At 51.2% G+C, this 24,958-nt stretch overlaps 7 protein-coding genes across 7 annotated transcripts; 4 read left to right on the forward strand and 3 right to left on the reverse strand.

Moving 5' to 3' along the window:
• Window positions 1–1,630: 1,630 nt before the first annotated feature.
• On the reverse strand, window positions 1,631–4,471 carry COL26b_009049 (uncharacterized protein; the record flags this gene model as incomplete). Its single annotated transcript, XM_053181790.1, has 7 exons — window positions 1,631–1,835; window positions 1,896–2,038; window positions 2,091–2,597; window positions 2,647–3,562; window positions 3,613–4,058; window positions 4,113–4,202; window positions 4,262–4,471. 7 exons carry the CDS (start codon window positions 4,469–4,471, stop codon window positions 1,631–1,633), a joined length of 2,517 nt encoding a protein of 838 aa, XP_053034222.1.
• Window positions 4,472–6,090: 1,619 nt separating this feature from the next.
• Window positions 6,091–6,772, forward strand: COL26b_009050 (uncharacterized protein; the record flags this gene model as incomplete). The annotated part of the gene is made up of 3 exons (XM_053181791.1): window positions 6,091–6,209; window positions 6,275–6,550; window positions 6,640–6,772. The coding sequence occupies 3 exons, from the start codon at window positions 6,091–6,093 to the stop codon at window positions 6,770–6,772; spliced, it is 528 nt and encodes a 175-aa protein (XP_053034223.1).
• Window positions 6,773–7,108: 336 nt separating this feature from the next.
• Window positions 7,109–8,691, reverse strand: COL26b_009051 (uncharacterized protein; the record flags this gene model as incomplete). The annotated part of the gene is made up of 5 exons (XM_053181792.1): window positions 7,109–7,307; window positions 7,361–7,947; window positions 8,008–8,426; window positions 8,495–8,617; window positions 8,676–8,691. 5 exons carry the CDS (start codon window positions 8,689–8,691, stop codon window positions 7,109–7,111), a joined length of 1,344 nt encoding a protein of 447 aa, XP_053034224.1.
• Window positions 8,692–10,436: 1,745 nt separating this feature from the next.
• Window positions 10,437–11,984, forward strand: COL26b_009052 (uncharacterized protein; the record flags this gene model as incomplete). The annotated part of the gene is made up of 2 exons (XM_053181793.1): window positions 10,437–10,457; window positions 10,533–11,984. The coding sequence occupies 2 exons, from the start codon at window positions 10,437–10,439 to the stop codon at window positions 11,982–11,984; spliced, it is 1,473 nt and encodes a 490-aa protein (XP_053034225.1).
• Window positions 11,985–12,677: 693 nt separating this feature from the next.
• COL26b_009053 (uncharacterized protein) lies at window positions 12,678–13,299 on the reverse strand (the record flags this gene model as incomplete). The annotated part of the gene is made up of 2 exons (XM_053181794.1): window positions 12,678–12,772; window positions 12,867–13,299. 2 exons carry the CDS (start codon window positions 13,297–13,299, stop codon window positions 12,678–12,680), a joined length of 528 nt encoding a protein of 175 aa, XP_053034226.1.
• A 3,491-nt stretch (window positions 13,300–16,790) lies between these two features.
• Window positions 16,791–19,310, forward strand: COL26b_009054 (Type I Iterative PKS; the record flags this gene model as incomplete). Its single annotated transcript, XM_053181795.1, has 6 exons — window positions 16,791–17,193; window positions 17,240–17,357; window positions 17,417–17,864; window positions 17,920–18,003; window positions 18,079–18,202; window positions 18,262–19,310. 6 exons carry the CDS (start codon window positions 16,791–16,793, stop codon window positions 19,308–19,310), a joined length of 2,226 nt encoding a protein of 741 aa, XP_053034227.1.
• Window positions 19,311–19,472: 162 nt separating this feature from the next.
• On the forward strand, window positions 19,473–24,630 carry COL26b_009055 (putative secondary metabolism biosynthetic enzyme; the record flags this gene model as incomplete). The annotated part of the gene is made up of 5 exons (XM_053181796.1): window positions 19,473–22,526; window positions 22,575–22,652; window positions 22,700–22,774; window positions 22,838–23,178; window positions 23,241–24,630. 5 exons carry the CDS (start codon window positions 19,473–19,475, stop codon window positions 24,628–24,630), a joined length of 4,938 nt encoding a protein of 1,645 aa, XP_053034228.1.
• Window positions 24,631–24,958: the final 328 nt, after the last annotated feature.

Consider the following 24,958-nt stretch of genomic DNA (forward strand, 5'->3'; position numbering starts at 1 on the left):
GACGAGTGGCTCCTCGTCCCTCATCTCGCGCCATCGATTAGTTGCCCTCATCACATCCTCACAACCCTTCAGTAGGAATCCCCATTTTGCGACGAACTTCTCAGTGACTTCCCAGCCATCCGGATGCCATGGATCCGACCAGGCTATGATGCCCGGTTGGTCGCTACATTGAGTGCTGTCCGAGCAGCCCACGAGATCGATGCACATCTCATGGTGATCGTAGCTATCTCGATAGCGAATGGCGTTGTCTCGCATGCCCCCTGACGGGAATATGTCTATCCAGCTTTCGTGCACTGTCGAATTCTGCAAAGCAGTAGGAAGCAGTGTGGGCGGGATCGAGGACGGGGCGGGGAAGAGGGGGGTGGTATGGAGGTCTGGGGTGCAGGGGCTTTCTAGGAGAGAGGTGAGAGAAAGAATGTGAATGTTGGTGATTGTCGCTCGAAAGACGTTGTAGTAGACCAGCGGGATGAGATGGTCTCTGTATAGGGGGAACCAGTTGGCGGGATTCCGATAGTATGGTGGAATCGTGCCGGGGAGTTTCGATTTTGCCCGAAGCTTTGAGGTGGATGGGCGATGACGCGACGAACGGACTATCGCATGAACTTCTTGTGCGTCTGCTACCTCATTTTCATTTCCAGAAGACTTTGATTGGTCTTCAGGCCCAAGCTGGCATGACTTCGCTGGCGGGACCCATTGGAGAATCTGGATTCTAGGCGCTGAGCCAGCAGTTTGGACCGCCCTCTCCCATGAGAAATCTCCGTCACTCTGTGTTTGACTTTGTTTCTTCTGGAGAGCTTCTAGGGCTTTCTTCTTTCCTGCTCGACTATTCCGTCATCAAAGCTCGTTGGAAATAGGGTAGATTACATACTGTGAGCTCGAACGTTCAAGCGATTCTGTCTTTTCCGTCGCTCTGCCCTGTCACGAAGCCCAGTCCAGTCGTCATCCGGACACTGAGCCTCCCCAGAGTGGAGCATCGGAGGGAGAACATTGACAGGCACTTTCGGGACGTGGCCATGCATGATGCCCAGAATTCGGGTGGATGCGTTGTTGAAGGTTGTGATACTGCAGGTTGCTTACGGCTTTTGACCTAGAATGAACATACGTGAAGATTTTGGAGTGTGCAGTCAAAAGAATGTCCCCAGTACTTATCTGCTTACGGCTTGGAAGAAGTAGATGGTTGTGCAGGGATTAGCTGCGGCGGTGATCCTCTAGGAGCGACACGATTCTGCAGTGTGCTTACAACGCTATTCCTGATAAAGATCACTGTCATCAATGGCTTTCATCAGCCAATCAAAGGAGATCGAATCATTTGTTAGACCAAGAATCTAGCCACCGAAACCAGCCGTGGCATGCACACGGGGCAACTTCATTCCGAGTGTGTGGAAAGCTCCGCCGATGTGAGCCACGATGAAGCGTTTGCTTGTCCTAACAGTCTAGTTGTGAAAGATAGTGGGTGCTCCACGTAAGATCCATTCACTGTTGCACATTGAATACTGAGAAGCCTGCCAGAGGATTGATGATGGGACAGGACCATCCGACGATGTTGCGAATCATCCTTGAGATTCATTGATGTTTAGACTTTTCTATAACTACAGGTGATGATACAATCTTCTATCGAAAGAGTACGTTCTTACTCCTGCGAGGCCGTCTCGGACGACTCGCCCTCTTTCTCGGTCTTCTCCTGCGCCTTCTTTTCAATGGTGGTCTGCTTCTCCCACATGGCGTGGTAGCGGCCTTGCAGAGACAACAGCTCGGAATGCGTGCCGCGCTCGACAATCTTGCCCCTGTGGAGGACAACGATCTGGTCGGATGTGGTGATCGTGGACAGCCGGTGGCTGTTGGATGTGTCAGCAGGAAGTCACTTCGTTGAGTATGCAAGCTGGGAGTCGACTTACGCAATCGTGATGGTAGTTCGTCCGGCAGTCACGCGCTCCAGGGCATCCTGGATCTGTCGCTCGGTGTGAGAGTCCAGAGATGCGGTAGCCTCGTCCAGCAGCAAAATGCGGGCGTCTTTTAGAATAGCTCGCGCGATGGCAATCTAGGGCATGTTAGAATGATGTATTCTGCACTTGGGGGCGGGGTATACGTACTCTCTGGCGTTCACCTCCAGACAACTTGAGACCACGCTCACCAACCTTGGTCTCATATCCATCAGGGAAGTTGAGAATACGTTCGTGAATGTTCGCGGCCTTGCAAGCCTCGAAGACGTCGGCCTCGGACGCCTTGGGGTTGGCGTAGAGGAGGTTGTACATGATCGTCGCGTTGAAGAGAACGGTATCCTGCGGGACGACACCAATGTTCCTGCGGAGGCTGTCAAGCTTGAGATCCTTGATGTCGTGGCCATCAACAGTGACAGCACCCTCCTGGACGTCGTAGAAGCGGAACAAAAGCTTGAGTGAGGTCGACTTGCCGCTGCCGGACTCTCCAACGATGGCAGTCTTGGTGCCGGGGGCGACGGTGAAGCTGACACCATCGAGGGCGGGATCGCCCTTCTTCGTCTGGTAGGAGAACTTAACATTGTTGAAGGCAACCTCTCCCTTAGGAGACGGCAACGCGATAGCATCGGGCTTCTCGACGATACCGGAGGTTTCTTTGAACTGCAACGCATCAGTAGGTTACTCTCAAGCACTGGTGAGGAGGGCTTACGAGATCAAGCATTCGCTCCGCTTCGATGAGATTGTTCTGGAGCATGGTGTAGTAGGTGCCAAAGAAGTTGAGAGGGCCCTGAAGCTGAACAAAGTAGTTGATCAAGCTGACGAACTCGCCGACAGTCTGCTCGCCAATGGAAATCTTGTAGGCTGACACGGCAACGAGCAGTGCGGTTCCGAGGGAGAAGATGGAGCTCTGCGTAAGGTTGAGACCGTTGAGGGACCACTGCACGAGTCGCTCGGCCCTCTGGTACACCACGACATGCTCCTTGAATCGTTGCGTCTCTGGAACGACAGCGTTGTTGTGCTGGACCGTCTCGTATGCCATGATGGCGTCGGTCTTGATGGCCTCCATCTCACGCATCTTCGTGGCCATGTCCCTCCTCTGCTTGCCGCGGTACTTGGCGACGTAGATAGTGAGGAAGATGTAAGACCACATAATGAAGAAGACGATGATGGTATAGAACGCATCATACTTGACGAAGAAGAAGACGCCAGCGACGAAAATGTCAAAGACCATGGGGAACACTTGGAAGCAGAAGTTCTCGAGGAACGTGTTCATCGCAGCACCGCGGCTCAGGGCGCTGGTGACCTCACCAATCTTCTTGTTGAGGTGGAACTCCAGAGAAAGGCCCAGGACATGCTCAAAAGCGGCGCAAGAGAGCCTGCGGAAGAGAGATTGCGAGACGGGGATCCAGAGGACGGATCTCAGAGCACCGAGGATTCCCTGGTTACCCTGAAGCGCGCGGAAGACGACATAGAGGATGATTTCTCGGTAAGGAATGCCACCGTGGCCGAGTTCGTCGACGAGGGAGCCGAGCAAGACGGGAGCGAAGACGTTCACGGTGCGCTGCAGGATGAGAATGACCAAGCAGAAGACGACGATTGCCTGGTAAAGGGGTGAGTCCTTGGGCCTGGATACAGTCAGCAGATGAACTACATTCACAGCGTTCGGCCGCCTTACCAGAGATAAGGGAAGAGAACTTTGAAGCCAGCAAAGTAATCGAGCCAACCGGTGCCCTGGACCTGTTGCCTGGGTCCAGCGGGCGGGCCGTGAGGGTGGGCGCCTCCATAATTGGCCGAGCCGTTGCCGTTCTGCAGCAGGGATTGTCGCTCTTCCGGGGTTGACCTAGGCGTTGACGGTCGCAATCGGTATTCCCGGAACGCCAGCGCGATAGACATGAACAGGATGAGTGCGATCCGGGCGAAGCCTAGGGAGGACAGAGAGTCTAGAAGGGGTTTCGACACTCGCAGGTAAGGGTGCTCCGAGAAGAAGAGGGCGGCAATCACCGCTTCGAAGAGGATGGCGACGATCCAGGCATAGGCGTGGCATGCAGTCGGCACCCATGGTCCCTCGGGATCAGGAAGCAGGCCAGCGAGGAAGTAGAGGAGGACCGCGACGTATGACGCCTATGTTTCGGTCAATTGGCTGCATCGCGAAGATCAGCAGAGGTTGGCACATACAATGTAAGCGGCGAAGGGAAAGTCGACCTTGGCCGGGCCCTCATAGTGGCCGCCGAACGCCTCACGGACGGCGACGATGGTGCTGGCAAACTGGGAACTTGTGAGCCTCGACGTGATCTTCGCCTCGATCAAGATGAAAGTCTTCTCACCAGAACAGCGGAAAGGATCAGTTGGAAGAACCAGATGAGGCGGTTGTAGAACTTGCGCAGGGCGACGGCCTTCTCGTCCGGCGCGTCCCGGCGCGGTCCGCCACGTCTTTCGCGCCAGAACTGGACGGACTGGGCCCCCAGCAGGGCGACGAAGAGACCGCAGGGATAGAGGTAGAAGGCCACCTGCAGCCCCAATTGCATCCCCGCCATGATTTGGAGGCGCTAGTTGCGATGGTTGGGCATGGAAATGGGTTCGGTTTTGATGGAAAACGGTTGGGATGGCATCGGAATGTTCTGACTGGACTTCTGTTCAGATTCTCCGACGAAGAAGCAACCTCCTTGTTCAACGCCGCGCCCGCGCGCACGGATGACATGACGGACAAGCACGCGGACTCCGTCAATTACGTCAGCATCTCCGGATTAGTCATCAATCATGTTCGCCAGTTGATGCAAATAGTGAAAGACAAAAAGATGTTCTTCATACTTCTGTTTGTACATAGAATATCTCATCGATAAGAAGCCTGTTTGATACTTTGATGTTTTTTCGAAAGCGAATTTGATTGTACTCCTCATTAACAAGTCTTTCGGTCAACAGTCGGTGAATAATACTTCATGTGTGGAAACTCCGCTGGCCAAGATCGCCACACTAAATCGAACACAGGGGTTCAGGCCTCCACCAACATAAGGCAGAACTATTCGGCAGATTGTTACAGAAAAACCGTTCAGCGCTCTTTCAAGCCAATACCATGCATTTTTTAACGCTGCGTACTCAAGTAAATCGAGAAAAGTGTAATGGCATTCCCGGAGATAGGAGGCTCACTAATCCCCGACCGACTATCCAGGATCTCTGAATGGGGAAGCAGATCGTACAGCTTTTGCTTTCTTGGCCGGGCCGAACCGTCGTGCCACGTCAAAGTTCGTGACGCGGTAGCCTGGAATATTGATGTTGCATTTTCACTTGGACAAGATGGGCGACAAGGATTTCACAAAGCAGGGCTTTTGATTAATTCGTAGTTAACAACTCCCGTTCGCTGGGTTCCGGCTGTTTACGCGGCTCATGATAGGCATTTAGTTCTTGCCTATGACTTGAATGCCGACGGACTATTCCATGATCCTACTTTCATGGCATGAATCGTGTAATCAGTCTGTGGGTGACTTCCTGGACAATACTACGTCTTGGGAATGATTTAGTCGGTACCGATCTGAATGAGGCTTAGTGAGATGCCATCGGCACGTGTCCCTGTTGATCACAAACATTGGCATTGTGGAAAAGGTGAGCGGTCAACTATTCAAGTGGATAGCGAACCAGGGAAACTGACTGATGCTCAGCTGTACAATGACTCGCCACGGTGAGTGTCAAGTTAAGCAGTTGAGATTATGAGTTCAGTCTGTGAATGAATCTGGCGCTACTTCGAAGCAAATGTCAATGCCACAAATCGAATGACATTGCGTGTACAACGCGACGTGAAATTGCCCTTGGGCATGGCTTGAAAACCAAAACGCATCAACTAGCACTCAGTTCAACTTCTAAAACAAATTTGATCAGAGCGACAGTGGATAGAGCTAGAGAGGTGGATATCTCCATATCTCAAGACCCATATTCATCGGTGGGAAGAATCTACCAAGGGTATTGACAGCCTTACACCGTCCGTGACCTCCGATCATAAATCATCTGTCCATTCGACACGTAGCCAAAGGGTCCAGGCTTCATCGGTCACTATATAAGTACCTCGCACTGCCATAGCTGAAAATGTTGCCCGCCTCTCAGCTGTTACATCACCATATTTCCCTTCGCCTTACGACCCGATCAAGTCCATAATATTGTTAATATGAAAGCCTGCAAGGTTCTCCTCCCGTTCACTCTCCTAGGCACTGCCCTGGGAGTCGATATGGCCAAGTACCAGGCTGGGTCAGGCGTCGACGCCTCTTTCGAGCCGTTCCTTGAGTCGTACGTCAATCCTCTTCATTCCTGGGTATATTTTTATTTCAAGTGCTAACTGAAGGCTTCCTCAGTTTGTACGCTTTCGCCGAAGACCACACCTCCACCGACACGTTCACGGACTTTTTCGTCCCGGACACGGGCCGTCTGATTGTGCTCGAGAACACAGCGGAGGGACCGGACGCGATTGTCAAGCTCAAGCAGGCTCTGCTCCCCACAACAGGCGAGAAGCAGTGGAACCATCTGCCGAACGCTACGACGGTGCACTCGGAGACTTCTACCGAGAAGATCTACAATGTGCTCGGTGTTATCCAATCGCGATTCACCGGTGGCAACTGCTCGGTTGCATAGTAAGCACTCTCCCCCGCTCTCGGCCGAGTTGCCGCTATGACATTTAACGACAGTCGGACTCTGCTAACAGATCATCTGCACCTAATAGCTACTCTAGCCGCTTCACCGTGCTCAAAGACAGCGACGGAAAGGTCCGCAACGAGGCTCACAGCGGCTCGCTTGTGTTGTACGATGACTACGTCGTCGACCCGCCTCATTCGCCGACGAACATTCCCTGCTAAATCAATGCGCAACATGCGGCTAAGACGATGTAAATGTGGTGTAAATACGCTTGATGGATGATGAGCTTTGGATACTAGATATACCTGGACGACATGCATGGTTTCAGTTGCTGTTATGAGCATACCGCTTCATTCCCTAGAGCTATTGCTCAGGCTACATCCTACATGAACCCCAACAATTACGACATAATGACACTCCACTCTATATTCGCCTCTCTGAAACCTTTGTCATGCCTTCCTCTGGTCAAGAGATGGCGCTGAATCCGTCCCCCAAAAGTCCTTAGCGTTCGCGATGATTACCGATCCGTTCAGGAAGTGCGAACTGGCCTTCAAATCTCAATTTCGCACTTTTATCCGCAGACCCTGGCTCCCTTTTGCTGGGAATGGAATGATGTAGTCTTGGTTGAGGTCAATATCTCTTTCCCGTGTGGTATCGAATAACTCGAGCGAAGGACCCTCTTGGCCGTTGTAAATATCGTATTTGCGGATGATTGAAGCAAGCACCATTGACATTTCTTGACGTGCGAAGTTCATGCTGTTGCGATTGTCAATACGGTAGTCATTGAAACCAGTGCAATAATCACGTACCCAATGCAGTTTCTAGTGCCTCTAGCAAATCCGATGAATCCTTTGTCAAGTCTTGGGTTGTCGATCCATCGCTGAGGGCGGAACTCGTGGGGATCTTCAAAGGCCTCTGGATTCATGTGCGCGATCTGTGTAGTCATATTTGTCGACGTCCCTGGAGGGAGGACATACTCCTTTCCTCTGCGCTTGTCATGGTAAATGATAGGAACATCTGGCGAGACTCGAGGTAGCCTGGAAACGACGCCAGGGTGAAGGCGTACTGTTTCTTGAATGATGGCACTCAAATACGGTAGCTTCTCGACCTTTGCGAAGGATGGCACTTTTTCGGGGTCAGGAAGGGCGGCAGTGATCTCGGCTTTGACTTTGTGGAAGACAGCTGGATTGGCGAGTAGTTGGTAAATGGCAGCTTGTAGTGTGTATGCTGTTGTACCCTCACCAGCAAAGACGACAAGCTGTGCCTCATGTGCAAGTCGCGGAATGGTTTTCTCTTCGTCAGGGAGCTTGCTGTTTAGTATTCCCTCGAAGATCGTGTTCTTCGCACTGTCAGGGTTTTTCGAGTTTCTGATTTCCTCAACCTTTTCAATCCACATCTGTTCAAATGTAAGCCAAAAATATCCTGAAGTTTGAATCTTTGGGTATCGGCAACGAACCATCTGTTTGTCCCACATTTCTGTCAATGATGGGATGAACGTCTTGACGGCCCACGGTGGGGCTAAAGCCAGCAATGTGCCGACCCAAGGAAAGTGGCAGAAAGTGTGGTTGAGGATAAAAAATACGTCCGTCGACAACATGTACGGCATGGCGAAATCGCTCTTCTCCAGAAAATGAAACGAGTCACCGAATGCGTATTCTGTAATCAGGTCGCTTGTGAAAGCCCGGAAAACGTAGTGCATAGGCAACACCTCGCTTGCTTTGCCAGCATCTTGCATCCGCGCAAGTAACTTTTTCAAGTGCTCTTGAATGATGGGCTCCAGTCTGCGAATACTTGCCGTAGAGAAGAATCCGCTGATGGCGTTACGACGTCTTCGGTGCATATCATGGTCTATAGTTGCGACGATGGACTCCGCAGCTGACGAAGGGAACAAAGTTTGGTCAGCTAAGGAGAAGGTTCAAATGATGAATTAATTGTCGGCTTACTTCCTGTTCGCCTGCCGGTAAAGAAGTACTTGTTTGTCTTCCGCCCAGGTCCCGGAAAGATGGAGTCGATGAAGTCTGGATCATTGAAGTGGACCTCATGAGGGTTTATGCGAACGATGGGGCCTGCGGTTATGTTTAGTTATTGGCTATGTCGTTGGTAAGATGTGGGAGGACGACGCACCGTATTTCTCATGCATTTGGCCGATCTTCCGGTAATATTGACCCCCAAGCACGACATCGTAATAGATCTCATACCAATAGGTCACAGCTGGGATGTTCAAGGAGTTGTTTAGCAGAAGTCTCTTGAGTTATGAGGAGATACAAATTGGCAATCTCACCGGCAAGTCTTGGTCCTGGAATACCCGAGATCGGAGAAAACAACACTAATCTTTTGTCAAATCCTGTCCCTCAATGAAAATTGCCCAAGGGCGGTTTCATTCTTACAACGATACGTGATGAGCAAGAAGGAGTACACAAGCCACACAGCCAGAGCCGCATAGAGTGTTGAAGGGCTTAATATCCCTCCTTCTCTCCATGTGCTTATGAGACTGGCCACAAAAGGGTTCTGGCCGAAGCGTTCGAATGGTGACATGATCTCCTTCATTGATGAGGATAGCACATAATTCAGGCCAGGCCGAAAGATCAGCTCTTTGTAAACCGTTGCAGGTTTTATTCATATTGTATTGCCCGTCTTCGACATGTTTACAGCATTGCTCACGCACTATTCCTGATACTGCCTGGTTCTTCATGATGCCATTCAACATCCGGAGTCCTGCTATTCTCGATTTCGATTTGACGCAATATGCAAGAAGGAAGCTAAAGCCGTATACGATAGTGACCATGAAGAAAACATGTCGTTTGAATGAGCGGGGATTCTGAATCATGTAGGCACATCAAGGGGTCGGCAGGAACGGGGCGGCCCGGGGTTGACCCGTTGATTACATTGACCCTGGCGAGCACGCTATCATGCATGGTCAGCAACATCCACCACCGACACCATGCTCAAATTCAGAGTTTGTTGATTGCCAAGATTGCACAAACCCGACATTCTCCTCGGCAAGATTGCTGACGCGCATAGCTTACGGTGTAGTGTTATGTAGGGGTCCAACAGTTTTGGACATGCCGCGTAGACGGGCGTCTGGCCGCAGTCCCTGCAAAGTTAGTCTTCAAACACGACTCCATGTCCGAACATTAGATGGGAACAAGATTCAGGTCGCAGACGAGGCAATAGTCAGCTTGGATGTCCACCGAATGTCGTGAATGGCACTATCGAAGTTGGATCTGACTCAGATGTAATTCACAGGACTTGGATGAGCTCCTACCTTCCCCACAACGTGAAATGGGATAACTTAGGAGAGATGAAGAGGACTAGCTGCCGGGCGTCCCGGGGGGATCTCGGTTCGTCCGATGAACTCATCGAAGCTGGGCAGTGGCTATTCATTCTAGACATCAGTAGGATTCGATAGCGTGTAAAGCCCCTTTCGACGTGGGCTGATCGAGAGACCGTTGAACTCAATGAGGAACGACCAGACTCATACTAAACTTGCATGTCTTCGTTTCTTTATGAAAGATAATTCTTGTTATTTTGTATCAATCACTCTGTGTCTATCCGACCTTTTCAAGGAGCCAATCGTGTTGTCAACCTTGTCGAAACTTGCGTCTATATTTCAGATTCGTCCGACATGCAGGCACATGCATCCCTTCTTCTCGGCATAGCCACGGCTTTGTCGCAAGTCTCTTCGGTCACCGCTGCGCCTTTCAACGGCTCCACATCCCCTGCAAACTGTCGCTATCTTCCGGGAGACAGACAGTGGCCAGATCCGGCAACCTGGAGAATACTCAATGACACCGTCGGCGGCAGACTCATAGCGGGTGAACCGTTGGCGAAATCTTGTCACGGCGCTAGTTACGATGCTGACGCCTGTGCCGACATTCGGGCGCGATGGACCGAACCAGTCACATAGTCAGTCAACCCTTTGTGGACCGAGATTGCGCCCTCCAGAAGAACAGCCCATTGACATTCAAAACCAGTTTTCAGGATCCTGTCAACGTCATGTCACCCTACTGGCTCAACAACACCTGCAGCCCCTATACTTCACAGAACGCCTCCTGCATACTAGGAAACATTGCATCCTATGCTATCAATGTCAGCAGTGTCAGCGATGTTGTCGCAGGTCTGGAGTTTGCCAGACAGAACAATGTCCGTTTGAGCATCAAAAATACTGGGCATGATTACATTGGTCGTTCCAACGGTGAAGGGTCTCTTGCCCTGTGGACGCACAATCTCAAGGACATCACATTCTTCAACTACAGTAGCGCTGTGTACACCGGACCTGCAGCCAAGGTATCCGCAGGTGTTCAGTTCTTCGAGGCCTACGCTGCAGCGGCCAGCCATGGACTCCGAGTTGTTGGTGGGTTCTGTCCCACTGTCGGCATGGCCGGTGGCTATGTTCAAGGCGCCGGACACGGTCCACTAGGAGCTACGTATGGACTTGCTGCTGACAACACGCTGGAGTTCGAGGTTGTAACTCCAGATGGGAGACATGTTGTGGCATCGCGTACAGAAAACCCGGACCTTTACTGGGCACTGAGTGGTGGCGGAGGTGGCACTTATGGAATCGTATTATCGTTGACGACCAAGGCACACCCCGACGGACAGGTCGCGGGAGGATCCCTTGCCTTCGACAACACCAACGAAGAATCTTTCTGGGCAGCTATTGAGAAATGGCAGCGTCATCTCCTTCTTCTAGACCAAATTCCGGGTTTCACTACTGTCTGGGGATTTACTAACGCATCATTCAGTATCGCTTTTGCGACTCTGCCCGGAGGCAATGCTTCCGGGGTGGCTGATGCGCTCTCGCCTTTCCTCAAAGAACTTGACAACCTCGGCATCGTCCCTTCGTCGTATGAGACCAGCGACCGCTCAACCTTTTACGAACACTACGAACACTACACGGGCGATATGCCCTATGGGCCGTACACTACAAACGACGTTATCGGCGGCCGTCTCATTCAGCGACCGACGATTGAACATAACGCAACCAATCTAGTTGCAGTCTTGCGAGACATCGTCAATTCAGACCTTCCCTCAGTGCGTGTCAATGGCATCGCCGCAAACGTAACGCATGCCCGCGCAGGAAACAGTCCAGGCGATAACGCTATTCTTCCAGCATGGCGCGAATCTCTGTACTGGCTCAATGTTGACGTCTTGTTTGATCCTGCATCTTCAGTGTCAGACATTCATGGAATTCAAGCGCAGGTCAACCAGTTCCAAGATCGCCTAAGGCCTCTAACGCCTGGTGGAGGAGCGTACATGAACGAAGGCACATACGACAATGTGGATTGGAAGACGGACTATTACGGTTCAAACTATGATAAGCTGCTACAGGTCAAGAAGACCTATGACCCAGACTTTCTTTTGTATTCGCACACTCCGGTGGGGGCTGACGAGGTTACTGTGGCCTCTGATGGGCGCATCTGCAAGAACTAAGAGCTTGATCACGGTTTCATGCTGGTGTCAACCGCGCGGTGGGTTCGTCAGACTGCTATGTCTGCGATCGCCAATCCACTGAAGTAGCTCTCTTCACAGATTTCTTTTCAATTTTCCAATTGTATTAATAGCTGTTTTAATGAACAGAAGGCCCGGTATGACGCCAGACAGAAAACCTCATAACTGGTAGAATAACGTTTTCCTCCTTGCCAAAGTCAATGTCACAAACGACTCGGAACTTTCAAAAAGCTTCACGAATTGCTTGATGCGACTGGAAGTAGAGTGCACCAAATCGCGAAATCTCACGATAGTGTTGCGTTGCACAAATCAAGAATTCTGTGGCTGAACGGTCTCATGCTAAGTTGCGCAGAATACTTTCTTTTTCTATTCTCTTTTCACCTCCCATCATTGGGACCAGAAATCACAAGCTGTGCCTTGCTTTCGACTGATTTTGAACCAATGATGCTACTATTACCAAGGTAGCACAACACCATCCCACTGGATCAACTTCCCGCCGTGGCTGTCCCTTGTAGCCGAGTCAACGACCTTCACGATTCCCTCAGTCACATCTTCAACTTTCAATGGCGCTTGCTCATGACCAAAGTAATGGGCACCATTGTTTCCAAGGTCCGTTTGGACCCAGCTGAGATAGCTGTCAGTACGTTCGTCCGCAAGTGCACCGGTTGGCCTGTCTTACCCCGGGTCGATGGGAAACGCAACTAGCTCCGGCTCTTCTCGGTGGATAGCCTTGGTCAACCAATGTGCAACGACTTTGGATGTGCCATAAGCTGCATTTGGCATGTCAAGTTGGTTCTGCAGGTTTATTAGCGGACGACCTGTCCACGAGATTGGTGCAGTATTTTACTGTCAACCAGGCCGAACACGAGCCAATTGTAATCCACTTGCCGTTCTTGGATTTCTTCAGCAGAGGCAGCGTTGCTTGGTACGTAAAGATAAGACCGTGGACGTTCGGCACGTAGTGGCCTTCGATATCTTCGACTTTGATCTCGGACACCTTAGGCCATGCAAAACAGACACCGGCATTGGCAATGACAATGTCAAGGTGATCAATGCCCTGCGCTTCCAGTTGTTTCACGGCATCTAGACCGTCAGCCTTGACTGTGATGTCAAATTTGACAAGTACCAGGGAAGACCCCTTGGCTTTGGGCAGACTAGCCAGGGCCTTAGATGACTCGTGATCGGGATCACGAACCGTGCCGATGACGGTGTGATTAGGCCTAGCCAGATATTTCTCGAGGAGACCTTTGCCGATGCCGCGATTGGCCCCAGTGATAAGCACGATTGTTGGTGCCATTGTTACTTTTCGCTTGGGGCAGACTCAACAGGACTGAATACACAAAGAGACACCGAGGTGAACGAAATCCGTTGCAGGCTTCTGGCTTATGGAATGTCCATGGCCTTCAAATATCAACTCAAACATTCTCTCAACGCGTCATCGTCGCGTAACGCAGCAAATGTTGACCTTTCTGATGCACTGTAATCCGCAAAATGCTGACAAATTCAGACTCAGTGGACCTCAGGAGTCTTGCTTACCGGGCAGCTTGGCCAAGCATGGTCACGGCCGGGATTGATGATGTTTGGAAGGTAACGGGTTTTGGCGCCGAAACTTGCTTGAATGTCTGTCTCATTACCTGGCATCGAATGTCAAAGCCGGCACCCTACTCGACCTGCCCCGAAGTCTCCTTTCATGCTGGCTGCAGGGTATCAATTGCAACAACATCATTTTCATTGACGGTTCGTCGCAACATGAATGCGACACAGTAGCTGGACCATTAAGTCCCACCTTTATTGAATGGAGGGATCACTTCTGCATGGTCAGCGTCTCGCAGATTGCTACAGACAAGCTTCCTAGTGAAGGCCAAATGCTGACCATGCATACTGCAAGGATGGACGGAAATGGGATCTATTGCCTCACGTGGGGGTCCGATTGCGTGCGAATGGGTCCCCATGAATCTCAATTTCGCTACCAGAACGACATGGAACGATAACGCGGATGACGACGACAACGATAAGGGCCAAAGATTTCCATGAACTCGGGTTTGTGAACAAAATAGGAAGTTTGGTTCCGTCAACATGTCAGCACAAACTCAAAGCTGTAGGCTCGAATGTCAAGGGGAAGGGGCATTGAAACTATCTCAAGACGCAGTAGACGCAAGGGAAAATTCAATTGGATTGCGTCAGGCTTGTATTTAAAACTCACAGATGTCAATAGTGAACTTAACACATTTACTACGTCCAGGTATGGATAGATTGTTTCACGTGATATCTAATCAAGAGCATGGCGAATAAAGTTTACCATCGCTTGCCAAATCTCTTTGGATCCGCTACCGCTCAGCACAGTGAGATGCCCCTTTCCATTGGCAAGATATAGCTCCTTTGGTCCTTCAAATCGTCCGAATGCTTCTTCCTGCTCCTCGGCTGGAGATATGTCATCCAGCTCTGGAACGATCATTTGAACCGGCGTCCGAACGAGATCAAGAAGCTCCTTAAGTCTGAACAGGGCCAGTTTGTGGTACGTCTGCAACGTAATTCGATCTCGAAAGTTAGCTGCTCCACGGTCGATAACGGCATTCATAAAGTTGTATGCCTCCATGCCCCCTGGTCCCCCGGATCCTGCCATGCCGATGGGGTTCTCACCTCTGCTGTTGAAAGGAGGCAACGAAAACGGTTCGTTACCACGAAGCTGGGACTGCCGGTCTCTGATGAGCTGTGCGAATGCTTTCTCTCGCTTCTCTGGTTGGATGAAACTAAAGATGGGGCACACCATAACCAAAGCTCTCACCCGCCGATCAACAGCGGCTGCACAAGCGCTCACCGTAGCACCGAAAGACATGCCCCAAAGAACGATGCGACGGGCGTCCACACTTGGTAACGATGCAACGTGTGTTACAATGTCTGTGATTGGCAGACGTTAGCAGAAGCACGTGCGTTATCCCACTGCCATGGCTTGGGATTTCGTGTGGCAGACTTACCGGAAAGGTCTTCCGCCTGTTGCAGCGGACTGATATGGTTTCTTGGTAACCCGTCACTATCGCCAATACTTCGTGGATCGTATATGAGGGTGTTGAAACCCAAGGACTGGAACCACTCAGCCAGTTCCGGCAACAGCATCTCTTTCACACAATTAAACTGACAGTACGTTAGCTTATTCTTCTAGTTATATCGGTCGAAGGAACGCACCCCATGTGTCATAATGATAGCCGGAGCTGGACCGTCGCCGACGGCGTAGAACAAACCGCGGAGAACTACGCCATCGATCGTTTTGTGTTCCACCTTCTCCCTTAGGGCTGACATTCCGGAATTTGGATTAGAGAAAGAAATACGTATTGAAAAGCGCGAGGTCAGGACTCTTGCGATTGCGGAATGATTTCGCAGGGTAGACAATATATTTGGGATGGTTTGACGTAGACAAGAGTGCCCGCAAGAAGTTTGCGGAAGCCCTCGTACGACGTCTCAGGTTGGGCAAACAAAATGTATATCCTTTACTGACAGATGGACTTGAATGAACTACATGTGAAGTTTTCAAATGCGCCACGGACGATTTATGAGAGCCAAATGGCAGACAGCTGTACCACGAAAGTGCGAGGCCACCGGGCGATAACGGCACATGCTGAACATCCGGGATCGTCCTTAGCAGACCATCACCTCCACCCACGTTCCAAACTCGCGTATCTTGTGGTACAAGCCACGTGTCTCAGTGTTCGGGATCAAAATACCTGTTGAAACAGTTCTAGCCGACGTATTGACACCACTGCAGAATATTCTTACGACATCGATGTGGCCCACAACTTTGCGGGCGGGAGATGCCCCCGGACGGCCCGAGGCTCCTTCCTTGGCTCCGTTTGTGTGCATGAGGCCCTTGTTAACCACCTCAACTTCTGATATTGGGCGTAAGTTGATCAGGCTACCGAAGTCCCTCACGTACTTCTCGTGGGTTAAGTCCCGGTGAACCGCGACCTGGCCTGTTGCGAGGGTTCGGTTTGCATCGTCAACCCGAGAAACTTCGTTGATACAGCATGCGACCTGGCTGACTTTGCAGCAAACGGTTCATTCCATGTTACAACATCATCGAGGCTGGTCAGCCTGAGTGGGTGTAGTAAGGATAATTCCCACTTCAGGGCGTCGGACGTGTGTCGTATCCTGCTTATCTCTATACCATAGCCACAAAGTGCCAAACACCGCGCACAACGCCATTGGGGGCTGATACTGCGACATCTTCAACGAGACAACACGGCTAAACTGGGAAGACTACGACTCATGGTCCATGTTCAAAACGAAGGTTATCTGCAGGGGTCGGCGATTCGCGATGTACGGGGTAGCCACCTTGCAATCAGAACGGCACTCGATGTGGTATTTCCAACCCCCGTCGTTGAAGGATTCTGCACGTCTGGCCAAGTTTCGCGATCTTCTGGTTTGATAACGCCAGAGACAAAACGTTATTCGAGCCTTCGCCACGATGGCGACACCAGTCATAGATCAGAGGTTGTGACTCGTCGGGCGGATTGTACAACAGGTCTGGCCAGGCAATTTGCAAGGGTTACCGAAGTGGTTATCGGCAAGCGAGTGAGCAGCAAAGATGACGACGGAGATAGGCAATCGCGAAGACTTGCAGGTTTCTCTCAGTGTCGATATGAATGAAAGTCTCGGCTCTTCTCGCGAACCGAACTCATTGTCAGACGTTGTTCTTTGAAAGCAGAGAAGCCGCAATACCCATCTTTTCGTGTTGCTCCAAAATTCTGTCTTCAAGATTCAATCTTGTTCAGTTGTTTGAACTACTGAGGCAACATGTCAACCTCACAGCACCCGAAGGAGCCTATCGCCATCATTGGCATTGCCTGCCGACTTCCTGGCGGAAACACCAACCCTCATAAACTCTGGGAGTTCCTCAAGAGGGGAGGTATTGCGTCGAACAAAGTTCCTGGATCAAGGTTCAACATCGACGGCCACTGGGATGGCTCCCAAAAACCTCGCACAATGCGGCCGTTGGGAGGCATGTTTCTCGAGGAGATTGATCCTGCCGACTTTGACGCATCCTTCTTTGAGATATCAAAGACGGAAGCCATTTCTATGGACCCCAACCAACGGCAAATGCTCGAAGTAGTCTATGAGGGACTTGAGAACGCTGGAATTCCTCTGGAATCTCTGGATGGCGCCCAAGTTGGTTGTTTTGTTGGATCCTACGCATCAGGTATGTTTGGAAACCCCAGAAAGTGCATTGTTTTAACGAAACACAGACTACGGTGATATGCAGGCCAGAGACCCTGAAGATCGGACCGCTGCCATTACTGTTGGTGTTGGAAGATCGATCATGGCCAACCGCTTAAGTCACTTTTTGAACATCAAGGGACCCAGGTAAGAACCATGAATTATCTTCTTTGCTCGAGCTCGGTTGCTGATCACTAATCTTCTAGCATGACTATTGATACTGCTTGCTCAGGCAGTTTGGTGGGAATCGATGTGGCCAGCCGCTATCTTCAAACTCGTGAGATCGACGCAGCTATCATTGCTACAAGCAATCTCTACCTCAACCCTGAGCACGTTATGGACATTGGTGGCGTAGGCCATGCTCACTCACCCACTGGGCTTTGTCACACTTTCGACATCTCTGCCGACGGATACGTGAAGGCCGAAGCTGTTAGCTCCGTGATTATCAAGAGACTTTCCGACGCTATACGCGACCGCGATCCCATCAGAGCTGTCATTCTTGGGTCGTCCACCAATAGTGATGGACGTACACCGGGCATCGCCAGTCCCAGCGCCGAGGCTCAAGCAGCTGCCATTAGAGCTGCCTATGCCAGTGCTGGCATTACCAATTTTAACGACACGACATATCTTGAGTGCCATGGAACAGTGACACAAGTCAGTCGGTGCCCGCTGATAACGCTCATTCCGTGATAGCTGACGATTATCTCAGGCTGGTGATCCTACGGAGGTCAAGGGCGCTGCGTCGGTGTTCGCTACCAGTCGATCTGCGGATAAGCCACTTATCATCGGCTCGGTCAGTATCCCAACTTTTTCAGGGTAGTTTAGCTTTCATTTTGGCCATCCAATGCTGATTATGATTTTATGTTAGATCAAGAGCAATGTGGGGCACGCTGAGCCATCAGCTGGAATCTCAGGTCTCATCAAAGCTGTGTTGGCTACTGAAAGCGGGTTGATCCCCGGCAATCCTACTTTCGAGAACCCTAGTCCTAAGAGTAGGTTGACTTCGTCGCGATGATTTCTCACGATTTCAACACTAACAGCTCTTGAACAGTCGATTTTGTTGGCTTGAAGGTGAAGGCGTCCCGTACTGCCCTTCCTTGGCCCACTGGTGCTCCCCGAAGAGCCAGCATCAACTCATTCGGCTACGGCGGCTCCAATGCGCATTTGATTCTCGAGCAACAAAACATTCCTGGTGTTCCGCGTCATATTTCTTCGTATCTTCCGGACGATGCGGAGTTCTCTCTTGAAGACGATGAGACAGAGAACCCGTACATTCTTGTACTCTCGGCCAACGACAGCGCCACCTTGCGCGCCAACATCAAGGCTTTGTCGAGCCATCTCATCAACCCCCGCGTCAAAGTCGATATTCGCGACTTGGCCTACACGCTCTCAGAGAGGAGATCACGTCTATGGCATCGAGCTTTCCTGACGAAGCGCAGCCTGACTGAGTTGGACGAAAACTCCTTTGTCGTCGGGAAGAAAAGCTCCGAGGCACCAAGAGTCGCCTTTGTTTTCACTGGCCAAGGCGCTCAATGGCCTCAGATGGGCAAGGATCTTCTGCGTTATTTCTCATGGACTCGTCAAATTCTGGAAGAACTTGACAGTGTCTTACAAGGTCTCCCAAATCCTCCGAAGTGGTCTCTCGTCAACGAGTTAACTGAGCCACGCACTGCGGAACACCTTCGCCAACCAGAGTTCTCTCAGCCACTCGTGACTGCGCTTCAGCTTTGCCTGATTTCGGTACTCGAGAGTTGGGGTATCAAGCCGCAGAGCGTCATCGGCCATTCATCTGGAGAGATCGCCGCTGCTTACGCTGCGGGCTTTCTTGATCGGTCGGGTGCTATCATTGCTTCTTTCTATAGAGGCCGAGCCGCACTGAACCGTCAAGAGCACGCTGAGAAGGACGTTGGCATGCTGGCTGTTGGTGTTGGCGCTGATGCTCTCGCGCCTTACTTGGAGAAGTACGCCGGTGAAGCTTGGATCGCTTGCTTCAACAGCCCTAGCAGTCTCACTGTATCTGGCAAGCGAGTCCCCTTGGAGGCTTTGGCCACTGACCTCAAGTCAGACGGTCACTTCGCACGACTTCTCCAAGTCGACTAAGCGTATCATTCACCTTTGATGGGAGTCATTGGTGAAGAGTACGAAACGCTGTTGTCAACAGGCTTCACCTCATTTGGAGGATCCCCAGATGTATCAATGTTTTCATCCGTCACTGGACCCAGCAAGACCACCACTACCGATGGTGCCTACTGGAAATCCAATATGATCTCGCCCGTCAGATTCAACGAAGCAGCGCAAGCAATGCTCTCAGGAGATAACGGTCCCAACTTTCTCATTGAGATTGGCCCATCTGGTGCTTTGGGTGGTCCAGTCTCTCAGATCTTGAAGTCCCTTTCGAACGGATCCGACATATCCTCTGTTGCTGCATGGTCTCGAGGCGCCAATGCTGGAAAGACAATTTATGATCTTGCTGGGCGCCTGTTTATTGCTGGAGGTGGCGTCAACCTTGCCAAGGTCAACCTGTATTCTTCGGGCGAAGCTCAGACAACGCCCCTCCCAAACACCATTATCGACCTTCCTAACTACGTCTGGAACCACTCAGTCAAGTACTGGCATGAGAATGCGGCAAGCAAGGACTGGCGATTCAAGCAGTATGTCAATCACGATCTTCTGGGAAGCAAGGTACTTGGAACGACATGGCGTTCGCCAACTTGGCGCAAGCTTTTGGATATTGCGGACGTTCCGTGGTTGAAGGACCACAAGATGGGAGATGATATCCTCTTGCCGGGTTCCGGCTTCATCACGATGGCTGTCGAAGCACTCTACCAGAAGACAAGAGCCACCGCACCAGACGATGTCGTCGTCGCGTCTTCGAACAACTTGTCTTATAGACTCAGGAACGTTCGGTTTGACAAGGCGCTGGTACTCGAAGAGGGAGTAGAGGCGATCATCACACTATCCCTCACTCAGCAACCCGGAAGCAAGGATTGGCATGAGTTCCACGTTGCCACCAATACGGCCGGTGTTTTCATCGAGCATTGCTCCGGATTGATTCGTGTACAAGAACCCATTCTCGAACGCCTGATAGAGGTCGACCGTCGCCCCCTGGAGTTTCCCACCACCGCCAAAATCTGGTACAAGGCCCAGACCGCCATCGGATACGGATTCGGTCCCGACTTTCAGAAAGTGAAGAAAGTCGAATCAATCAGTGGTCAGCGACACAGCCGCAGCTTGGTTTCCCTCGAGGAGCCCAAGTCGAAGTGGTCTCCCCAGTCATACTACCCAATCCATCCAGCATCTCTAGACGGTTGCTTCCAAACCGTTACGCCCTCTCTCTGGGCCGGAGAGCACAGTTCTTTGAACGCGGTGTTGGTTCCTTCGGTCATAGATGATTTGGTAATCAACCAAGTCAATCAGGGGCTATCAGAAGGCTTGTCTATCGCGAGTTCAGATTACTCCGGTCGCGGGCGGCTGGAAGAGGCCAAGAGCTACTTTGCCAACTGCTCAATTCACGATCCTACAACCGGCGCACTTCTTATGCAGATGCGCGGTCTGCGTTTTGCTAAACTTGATGTGGTTCCCAAGCCAGACCCTCATATTTTCGACCGAGTCAGCTGGAAGCCTGACATCACATTCTTCTCCCAGGACAATTTGGTTCAGCACAGATCCGAGTTTACTGCTGGTTCTATCATCGACTTGATTGCACACAAGCAGCCGAGATTGCGAGTTTTAGAGTCGGACTTTGACGCCAATGATAAGTCTTCTGCGTGGTTTCAAGGCAACGATTGGTCATCGAGAGCGGCTTACACCCAATACGACTATGTTTCAACGAATGCGAAGCTTCTGGTTGGAATTCAGACCCAAAATGAAGGGAACAGAAACGCTTCTTTCAGCCTCATTAACCTCGAGAGCGGAAATCTCGGCTTGCCAAGTGACGCTATCTACGATCTCGTCATTGTCAAGGTCGCGGACAAGTTGTCTTCGAGCGTGGACCAGTTCTTACAACGGCTCAAGAAGCATCTCTCGAGTTCTTCGCACACTCTCATTCTTCAGCCCAAGCAACCAGAGCTAGATGCTCCTGCCCCTGTGCCATCCCCGAGATCCACCTCGCCAGATTCCGATGTGCCAGCAGATCCCAGCACGCCCTCGGAGTCAGCCGGATCTGATCTGCCGCCAGAGACCCCTGTCACAGATGTGTCCATCACGCCCGAAGAGGAAGTCGAACTCAAAGAGAAAGGTCGATCGTCAAATGTTTGGGTGGACATAGCTCTCGAGAGCCTTCTCGATGCGAACTCACGCCCAGAACTCCATGGTTTCAGCGTCAAGCTGCAAGGGTCTACATGGACACTATACAGTTTCGCGGCGACCAGCGAGGAGCCACATCGGCCTCGCAACTTGGACATCGTCCGGCTTTCTCAAGGTGCTTCAGATGTCGAGCCATCACTGAAAGAACAGCTGGAGACATCTGGGTGGAATATCACGCAGCGATCAGACCTTTCCGCAGTTCAAAGTCTCTCGGCTGACTCCACCGTTCTCATTCTTGATGAGCTTCACAATCCTGTTCTCACCAATATTGATGGAGAACAATGGTCTGCGTTGAAGACTCTCGTCAGTTCGGGACGCCCTCTTCTTTGGGTCACAAAAGGGGCGCAGCTCAAAGTCACTGACCCAGACCTCGCTCTCGCTCATGGTCTTTTCCGCGTCGTCCGAAGAGAGGATGCCAGTGTCAAGATCACCGTTTTGGATGTCGAGTCAAATGTCGGACCCAACACTGCATGGGCCATCAAGTCCGTCCTAGAGACTACATGCCACAGTGGCACGCCGAGTGTCAAAGGAATTGTCGAGACGGAATTCGCTGAGCGAAATGGCGTTCTATACGTGCACAGAGTTGTACCAGATCTGAGAGTCAATGAGTTCAAGCGGGCTGAGCAGGAGGGATCCGAACCTGTCTTGGGAAAACTGCACGAAACCAAGGCCGCTGTTCAGCTCCGATCGGAGCGTGTCGGAACCTTCCAGAGCCTCACTTGGAACGAGACAGATGTCGCTGAGGTTCCTGTTGAAGAGGGCACAATCGAGGTCGAAGTCTTTGCTGTCGGTGTTAACTTCAAGGACGTCGCTGTTTCCATGGGAATTGTGCCAGAGAATGAGTACACCATTGGATATGAAGCAGCCGGCATTGTCACGAGGCTTGGCCCGGGGGTCACAAAGTTCAAGGAGGGCGATCGAGTGTGCTTCTTGAACGGTGGTAGCTATGCGAACCGCCTGCAAGTGCCCATCGGACGCGCTCACGTCATCCCTGACTGGATGAGCTTCGAGGTTCGTGACCAGTCAGACTGAGATGATACTGTGCTAACTCTGACCTAGGATGCGGCAACAATTCCCTCCGTCTACCTGTGTTCCATTTACTCACTGTTCGACATTGCCAACTTGAAAGAAGGCCAGGTAAGACCCTCGCTTCATTCCTCTCAAAATCAAGCTAACAGCCGCAGTCCGTTCTTATTCATTCGGCATCTGGCGGAGTTGGAATTGCGTGTATTCAGCTTGCTCAGTACAAGAATGCAGAAGTGAGTTCCTGGCGCCATGGCCTTTATCATCTCAACACTTGAAGGTGCTAACATGTGTGCTAGATCTATGTAACCGTCGGTACGGAGGAAAAGCGCCAGTTCCTCGAGGAGAATTACGGTATCCCCCGAAGTCGCATGTTTTCTTCTCGCAACACGACATTTGCAAAGGAAATTCTGGCTGCAACAAACGGTCGTGGTATTGACGTCATCATTAACTCTCTTACCGGCGAACTTCTCGACGCTTCATGGAGAATAATTGCCGACGGTGGAACCTTGGTTGAAATTGGAAAGAAGGACATTGTCGACCGCAATACCTTGTCTATGGAGCCGTTCGATCGCAACGCTTCGTTCAGAGCCATGGATTTCTCCTATACCCAGGACATCCGGGACCCTTTGATTGCAAGGTTCGTATTTTGCGAAAACCCCCTTTTTATTGGACACTAAGAAGTACTAACTCATCACGCAGGCTTTTGGATGAGGTTTTCGCCCTCGTCAACAGCGGGCACATCAAGCCAATTCACCCCATTACAACCTTTGGTTTTGATGCAGTCCCTGCGGCTTTGGCCTACATCCGCAGCGGCCGTCACATTGGCAAGGTGGTCATTTCTGACGGAAGCAAGAAGGACGTCCAAGTCCCCATTAGGCCAGCGACACGGAGGCTCAAACTTCGATCGGATGCTTCATATGTCATTGTTGGTGGCTTGAAAGGTCTCTGTGGATCTCTCGCCATTCACATGGCACGACACGGAGCCAAGCACATCATTTCTGTGAGCCGCAGTGGCATCGACGACGTAGCTTCCCAGAAAGCAATCAAGAACTGTGCTGCCTACGGCTGCGAGGTGTTGGAGGCTAAGGGTGACGTTGCGAACCTTGAGTTCGTTCAAGACGTCTTCAAGTCTATTCCTCGGGTGGCCGGAGTGATCCAAGGTGCCATGGTTCTCAGAGTAAGGAGCACCTATCGCTACATGATTCAAGTACTGACAGACGTCCAGGACAAGCCTTACGAGACCATGACTCTCGATGACTACCATACCGCTATTCACGCCAAGTTTCACGGTACATGGAACTTACACCGCGCTTCGGAACAACTTCAGCATCCACTTGACTTCTTCACCCTGCTGTCAAGTATATCCGGTATTGTTGGCAACAAGGGACAAGCCAACTACTCCGCGGGAAACACATTCCTCGATGCTTTTGCCGACTATAGGCGCGCCCTTGGCCTTCAAGCTAACTCGGTCGACCTCGGTCTTATTCAAGATGTTGGCTACGTCGCTGAGCAAGAAGGCTTCGAGGCTCGCTTCGACACTCGCCAGTGGACGCCTATTACTGAGGGAACCCTTCGCAAGATTCTCAGCTACTCCATTCCTCAGCAAGACAACGCGTCTGCTACTATCAATCCTGAAAGTGCCGCGCAACTCGTCACTGGTATCGGCTTCCCGTTGCCAGAGGACTCAGATCTCACTCGTGATGCTCGCTTCGGATACCTTTTCCAGAACACGGGCACAGGGTCGGATGGCAAGGACGGCGGTTCAGGCAAGCAAGGGGATGAGACAATCCGCGCATTCCACGCCTTGCACAAGTCAGGTGCTGACAGGACGGCTCTGGTCAAGGTTGGTGTTGAGGTGGTTGCATCGCAACTGGCCAAGATTCTCCGCTTGGAGACCGAAATTGAGCCTGCTAAGCCTCTGATGACGTTTGGCTTGGACTCGCTTGCGGCAGTTGAGTTGCGAAATTGGATTCGTTTGGAGCTGGGTGCTGAGCTAACAACGCTTGACATCACCAACGCAAGCTCCCTGAACGCATTGGGTGACAAGTTGGTGTCAAAGCTGACACAAACCTCTGTGGCCAGCTCTTGATTATCAGCGTTTTGATTTCAAGTAGTAATTAGTGGCACATTGCACGATGCCAGGTTTTAAATCTCGTTCACGGTGTCTGGTCGATGACTGCAGTCATGGTCTCGTCGCGAGTTTGTCTATCTGGGCTGTTATTCTAGCTCACCGAGCAGACTATTATCTGAAGCTCTTTCTTATAAGCTATTAATATTGTGGTAATCCCGTCGTTGCCATAACTATCATTATGGTTACCGTCATCACCATTGTCGCACGTAGTCTACTGTAGTTATCTACAGCGAATTGACTGATAGCTTTAATTGGATAAAGATCTTTTCCAATGCCTCTTAAGTTG

This window comes from Colletotrichum chrysophilum, assembly GCF_026319265.1.
Source record: "Colletotrichum chrysophilum strain AFK26 chromosome Unknown scaffold_84, whole genome shotgun sequence".
Lineage (NCBI taxonomy): Eukaryota > Fungi > Ascomycota > Sordariomycetes > Glomerellales > Glomerellaceae > Colletotrichum > Colletotrichum chrysophilum.